Source organism: Micropterus salmoides, unplaced genomic scaffold, assembly GCF_014851395.1.
Source record: "Micropterus salmoides isolate LMB-PRFRI ecotype aquatic unplaced genomic scaffold, ASM1485139v1 Ms_hic_scaffold_23, whole genome shotgun sequence".
Taxonomy (NCBI): domain Eukaryota; kingdom Metazoa; phylum Chordata; class Actinopteri; order Centrarchiformes; family Centrarchidae; genus Micropterus; species Micropterus salmoides.
Window position 1 is genome coordinate 2,431,635 of NW_024041484.1, and position 7,082 is coordinate 2,438,716.

The 7,082-nt window shown below is 44.4% G+C and overlaps 1 protein-coding gene across 1 annotated transcript; it reads right to left on the reverse strand.

Moving 5' to 3' along the window:
• Positions 1-813: 813 nt before the first annotated feature.
• tmem121b (transmembrane protein 121B) lies at positions 814-6,363 on the reverse strand. The gene has a single exon (XM_038738616.1). It carries the CDS (start codon positions 6,316-6,318, stop codon positions 5,140-5,142), a length of 1,179 nt encoding a protein of 392 aa, XP_038594544.1. The 5' UTR covers positions 6,319-6,363; the 3' UTR covers positions 814-5,139.
• Positions 6,364-7,082: the final 719 nt, after the last annotated feature.

The window sequence follows — 7,082 nt, forward strand, 5'->3', positions numbered from 1 at the left end:
CAGGTCGGACCTTTCAGGGGTAAGTGAACAGATTTAAACATGGTCAGTTCCGCCGCACAAGATGCAACAGAATGCACAAGATTTAGGATTGTTTGTTAGCGTTGCTCACCTCCCCTGTTTGTCTTTGTACAGAAGAAGCCATCAGCTGAAAATCGCAGGGTTTCAGAGTTTCCATTATTAAATTATTAGGACTCAAGATTTAATTTTTTCCGCATGGAATTCATTTGAAAGCTTCCTAACAGCAGAAGGTTCCTTCAAGAAATTTGAACTCCACATTGTAGTGTGAATATGAGTCTAGGATTAAACCCTCTTTAGATCCAATCTCCACAGCTATGGCTTTGGCAGTTCAGCTGATTCAGCCATCATTTTGACCGTCAGCTTGGTGTGTCAGGACCCCTATAGGTAAATGAACAATTCCCTGATTTTGGCAAATGCATAATAATAGACCCAGATATATTTTTTGAATATTTAGAATAGTATTGGGAGCAATAACATTCTGACAGTGGACCTTTAAATTAGATAGAGATTCAGTTCATTTTAAATTGATTTAATTTAAGTTCTTAATCCTTGTAGGTTCCACCTGACACTGTATTTACAAGTGTTGGGGACATTTATGGGCCCCGCGACCCTGTACACAGGATAAGCGTTTGACGATGGACGGATGGACATTTATGGGCTCATATTAGGGGTGTGACAAAACACTTAGTCCACTCGACGTGATAGTTTACAATATTGGAGTCACGAGAACAAGACAACAAGATAGTCCTACACTATTTAGAAGAAATATTCATTGATGAAATAATAGACTGGGAGGGGGAGGGTCTGGTGGGGGGAGGGTCTGGGGGGAGATTTTGAGCATTAAACTCTTAATTTCCTGCATTCTAGAGACAACGTATGGTGGAAATGTCTTTATTTATATGAAGGGAAGCAAAATTCAGGCGGCCGGTGACAAATCTAATCTAATATGATGCAGTAATCATCAGTAATCAGCTTGTTTTTTTTGTTACTTTTTTTGGACAAGGTGGATCTGTTTCTTCTATATTTAAATTGCATTTCATGTTTTCTTATTGTGCAAGTAAACCTTTCTCATAGAATTTGTATTAGTTATTTAAAATTCCTTGTTGCAAGCTATTTTTCAAAAAATATGGTGGTGGGGGCATGTCCCCCGCGTCCCCAGTGTAAATGACACCTATGCCAAGGCCATACAGTCTATGGCCAAGACCCATTAGAGCAGAATTAGCCAGGCAAACCTTTTTTATGGCACTGCTGTGATTCAAATAACAAGTGACTTGTTTGCAAGTCCCAGTTGGTTTTACCCTTATCTACAGATCTCACGCACTTTGCATCAATGCTGGCCATTTTCTAAGGAAACTGCATGTTTTGAGATTGCTTTCCTCCAGTCAGTCACTGGTATGAGTTCATTCCAATACAGCTTGAACATCATATCTTGTTTTCACAGTTTCATACTTAAATCTTGTTTCATGGTTGACTGAATTTTCATTTCAGTCTGTATTGACATGTACAGCTCCGTGGCCAGTAGTGTTTGTTGGCCACTGATGTTTGGTGAGAAGGTCAGGGCTCTGTGCAGGCCATTCAAGTTCTTCCAAGCAAAACTGGGAAAAGCTCATGTTGAACAGGGAAGGACACGCTATCCACAAGCTGTTGACTCAAAAGCGGAAGAAACCAGGAAAAACAGACCCAGACCAACAGTACACATACCATGTGGCATGTGGTGCAGACTTTTCAAAGTGTATTACTACACAAGCATAGTGGCTGCAAGTTCAGTTTCAATGCTGTATTGAAATGATGAGAAACAACTGGCTGCCTGGAAGCTAAAGTATTTGGGATTAGCCGTAAAGGGGCTAAAACTTCACAAAATCCATGGTGGGTTTTCCACCTCATCATTCTTGACCCCTCAGCAGTCGTCCTACGCTGCTCACAAGGCACAGCCTCCGACCTGAACACACTGATCGCTCACAGAGAAGCAAACAAAGCTGGCACACTGATTAAATTTGCCTCAATGAAGTAAGAGTTCATTCAGCTCCAAAATATTAGGCACTAAAATCAGTTCAGACCCCTCTGACTCATATTGCACAATGTCTTCACTATACATCCTCTTCAGTCACATCTAATATACTCTGATCAGCCATGTGCTAGATACAAGCTTACTGCAAGCTTATTGAAGCGCTAATGAAGGAGGACAGTGATCATGCCATGACATACTGTACCTGCTGTTATTCAAAGCTGTAGTGTCAGTACGTGTCTAATGAATGCACTGCTATAAATAAAGCACAGACCACTGAAATGGAATCCCAGCCAGCAGCACCTGGATCCAGACTGTCTCCCATTTCAACTCATCAATATGTGAACTTCCACATACACTCTGGAAAGGATTTCAACACACCCTGTCGTGTGCAGCGTGCATGTCACTTTTCTTTCATTTCAATTCCATAGATGGAATAGTCCGATGGAAAGCGCTGATGACTGTGTGCCATTGGATCGCTGGTAGGAAATCTACTGACTTGCTTTGTGGCACCAAACAGGAGGGTGTTGTCATGGAAACCCATTTCCACTAGGTAATCTAGATTAAAAAAAATCATATTTGTCATGTGATAATTCGTCTGCCAAATGCTTACTTTGAGAGGCACTTACATCCCACAGAAAACACATAGCCTAAGCTTTGTCTCCATGACGATCGTGAATAAGAGGAGATACTGCTGTGAGAGATGGGAAATCAAAAAAGCTGAGAGGAACTGCAGAGATTGGAGTTATTCTTTTTTGGTTCCTCACTAGGAGCAACATTACATTTCACATCGCCATTTGATCCATTGTTACGGTAAAAATATTGTTCAGTGCAGCTTTATGTAAAACTTAGTAGGTTTAGATTGTGACTCAGACTTCATATCTCATGATTGACTTGGCCAGTAAGAGACGGTAATAAATGACCTACTGTGTCATGGCGTACTGAAATGAAGTTTTTATTTTTGTCATCACTAATCTTTTTATTGATTTTCTTGAAAGATTGGGATTCCATATATTTTACTACTTTATATTCCTAAGAAAGTAATAGGCTACCAAAATAAATAAATAAATAAATATGTATGTATATCTATATATAGATATATATAAAAAGAGAGAGTCTGCTGAGCATTTGTGTACATGGAATGACCTTTTAGAAAAAAAGAATTAACCTAGGTCTATGAATGATCATATGGTCGCCCGGTCCGTGGCGAACTACAGTGCTTAAAATGACAGTAGCCAGTGATCTTTTAGGACCTGTGATCCAAAAAGTGACTGGAGTAGTAGAACAGTAGCACAGCCAGAGATGCCAACAGGAACTCTTGTTGGTCAGTGGTCCGTTTGAACGGGGCTGTAGAAAACCTGTCAACCTGTAATGGCACTGTCGGATCTGTATGCATGGCATTAACTTACACAAACATGTCTACTCTACTCTCAGCACCAGACACAGCATTTAGAACCAGCACAGACCACAACACTGTCGTCAATAGAACACTGAATGGGTGGAGCCCTGGTGAGTCAGACCAGAGGATTCTTTAAATTGCACTTTATGCGTCTCTCCGTATTAAATTCAAGTGCAGCGGTGAAACTCACAGACTGAACACACGACTCAGCAAGGTCCGATGCACTGCAGTCTGTTCTCTGCTTGTTGTAGGCTATTGCAGGTGTCGGTTTGACTGTAGCACCTGTAGACTGGTCTGAAAAGAGAGCTTTGTAAGGCTGCTGCAGATGATGCGTTCCAGACATGTCCTAAAATTGGAAAATCCATTCTTCTCTTATCTAAAATGTAATCGGTCCCAAAAGTCCGAATTCCAAGTTGAAAAGTCCAAAAGGTTACTCAGCTCAGAGATGCATTTATCTGACATTTTTCCAATGTAGCAAAATACACTATATCCACCATAACTGGTTGCGGCTGGAATACCAAGTGGGGAACTGCCTCAGGGGCCCAGACCCTCAGGGGCCTGGAAGATCTCAAGTTGTATAAGTAGCAGTTACTTTGTGGTAATTTCATTCATTACAAATGTGTTTGGTAATATGTTTGGCTCATGTGTTTTTATCCATTTTATCATGAGTCCCCCCCCCCCCCATCCACAGCTGGCCCTTGGCAGCATTTAAAATAGCTGATGGCCTGTGCCCAGGCTGAACGCTGATGTGTGCAGGAACATGTCATAGAAATGCGTATTTTAGAGTATTCCTGAGTGTGTAGTGTTTAGATACTGGTGTTATTTTAGACCAGGCTGGACAAACAGAGAGAGAGAAGATGCTTTCTGAGGTTTTTGGCTAAGCAAACTGCTCCTTCTTGTTTCAGAGTGACGTAAGGGACCTGTTTGCAACAATAGAGATAAAACTGTACAATTGCACTGTTGTTATTCAGCGAAGGAGTTTGCACTGGTAAGCCCTTGATATGACCAAACTACTAAGCAGCTGCCTTGAGGCCCCTAATTAGCAAATAACAACTGGAATGTCTCTTTGGGTTTCTTTCATCATTATATTTACTATTTGTGGTTTTGGTGTATATTTGCTCTTGATACAAAGAAACATATTGTTTAAAGGGCCAACATTCTGACTTGTGGAATCTAACCCTGCAGATATTTTCAGTGGAACTGGTCTTTATATATCTTTGAGATTTCCGCATGATGCATATAAATAAATGAGTGTTTAATCATCTTATAACCCAACTAAGCTGGGTAGACATGGTGCTCGACGGGGGCCCACAGCTCCTTATTTGCCCATGTTTGCGACCAGCCTTGCCATTGTGTCGATGTGGAGGCAGTAATCTCCTCTCAGCACCATAGGTTATTGAGAAAACATGTATTTTTGCGATTTGGGTGAAATGGCTCTTTAAGATTAGCCTACTGGGATTTTTAGTTTTTAGTATTTCCTTTGTCTACACACTGAATTAATGTTCCCTACATCATTTTGTGGGAAAGTATTTAGTCTAAGTTGATGCTTTGCTGCCTAAACACCTTGCAGCCTGTATAAATGCAGGTGTAATTCGGACCGAATTGGGGTTTTCCAATTTCCAGCTGTGTCTGGAACGCAGCACCACTTCTCCACTTTCCCGCCATCACCACAGGCAGACGGCTTTTAATAAGCGGCCCTGGGCCCTGGGCCCGGGCTCTAGGACTGGGTGACTGCCAGGGTGTTGACGTATCCGTGCGGACACATGTCGTTCTCGGACACGCAGTGGGAGAACTGGGCCGGGTTGTTGCCGCCGGCCAGCCTCCGGACCCCCCGCACCGCCACGCACTGCTCCACCAGCTCCAGGAACCTGCACACCAAGAAGAAGGTGTTTTTGAACATGAACACCGACACGGGCATTTTGTACACGAAGACCTGGAAGCACCGGACCACCAGCAGGGGCGCGTTGACCACCAGGCCCGTGGAGAAGCGGGCCCACAGCCACCGGCAGCGCAGCTCCGACGCAGTCAGCTCGTAGAGCCAGATCACCGGCACGGCCAGGGCCACGAAATACACCGAGACCACGGTGTATTTCAGGTAGACGGTGGGGATCTCGTTCCGCAGCAGCATCTCCACCAGCGTGAAGCAGTCCAGCAGGTCCAGGCAGGTGCTCATGAAGCAGCTCTGGGAGTGGTGCCGCGTCGCCCCGTTCAGATCCTCGATGATGGAGTTGATGAGGCAGAAGAGCAGGGGCGCGGACAGCAGCATGATGATCTTGAAGCCGGTCACCCCGCACGGGACCTTGAGCGCGATCAGGTCCAGGATGGAGGTCTCCAGGATGAGCACCACCTTCGGAGTGCAGGCAATCACGTAGATGAGCCAGGCCAGGTAGGCGTACGTGAACTCCCCGAGGTTGCAGCCGAAGATGGAGCTCTTCTGGTGGAAGCCGCAGGCCCGCTCCCTCTTGCTCCGGGCGTTCTTCATGAAGAAAATCCCCCAGCCCGAGATCACCACCAGGTCCGTGGCTATCCACGAGCACCAGTACAGGTCGGTGAAGATGATGAGGTAGAAGTCCAGAATGCCGCCTTGGAATATGAGGAGGAGGAAGCAGAGCGCCTTGTACAGCAGGCTCCTCTTGGATCTGTGCGCCAGCAGGGGAGCGGTCTGGATGAACTCCCCCGATGTCATGATGCAGGCGGCGGCCGCGGCTGAGGAGACCAGGGGCTGGATGCTGCCGCTCTCCTCCGGGATGATGCTGCCGCTGGTGGTCTGGGTGTCCCGCCTCCTGCTCAGCGGCCCAGATTCCGGAGAAGAGGAGACGGGGGAGTCTGGGCAGTAGCTCGCTTCGGATCGGAGGTAGTCGGCCTTCGGATTGTCGTTCCCAGTTTCTGAGATCATTGTATTTGTGCGGTCGCCTCCCTTTCTGCGCTTTACTTCCTTCTTGATGCCTTTAAAGGGGGAGAGAAAGAGACATGCGCAAAGAAAGGCCTGGACCCTGATGGAATGGACCACAGCTGCTTTTGACAGCAGTGATTTTCATTGCAATAAATGATTTCCTACGTAAATTTAAAACATAATTACAAATTCCCCTCAGCAGCTCGGAGAAGCCAAAGTGCTGCTTTGAATCACCTTTTTCAGTTATCTTCTTTTCAGTAGCCTTAATCAAACATCAAAAACTTGAGTAGCCTATAAATATATGCACAGGCATAATTATAACAAACACAACAGTATTTTATATAGGCTACAAAAGACTGACAGAAAAAGAAAAGAAAGCATTTATTCAATTAATGACAAAAATATTCTTGCTAACTGGTTGTCAGATTTGTTTAAGTATTTCATCTACAGAAGTGTTGCTTGTCAGTGCTACCAGGGGCCGCATTAACCTTTGGGGCCCTAAACCCCATTCCTCCTACTCTTTGTATGTATACAGTTTTTTTCATTTGGATTTTTTTTTCACTGTTAGGAATGTAAGCACAAAACTGAAATTATGATGGTGTAGAAAGTAAAGGGCCCTCTTCAAGACAGGACCTCAAGATCAGATGTAGCAGGACTAGGGTTCCAGCGGTATACCGGTTTCACGGTGGTATGAATATTGTTGGTTATCATGTCATGTACATTTGCTTATCTACGGTAATTAAATCTACCGTATCAGTTATTTAAAA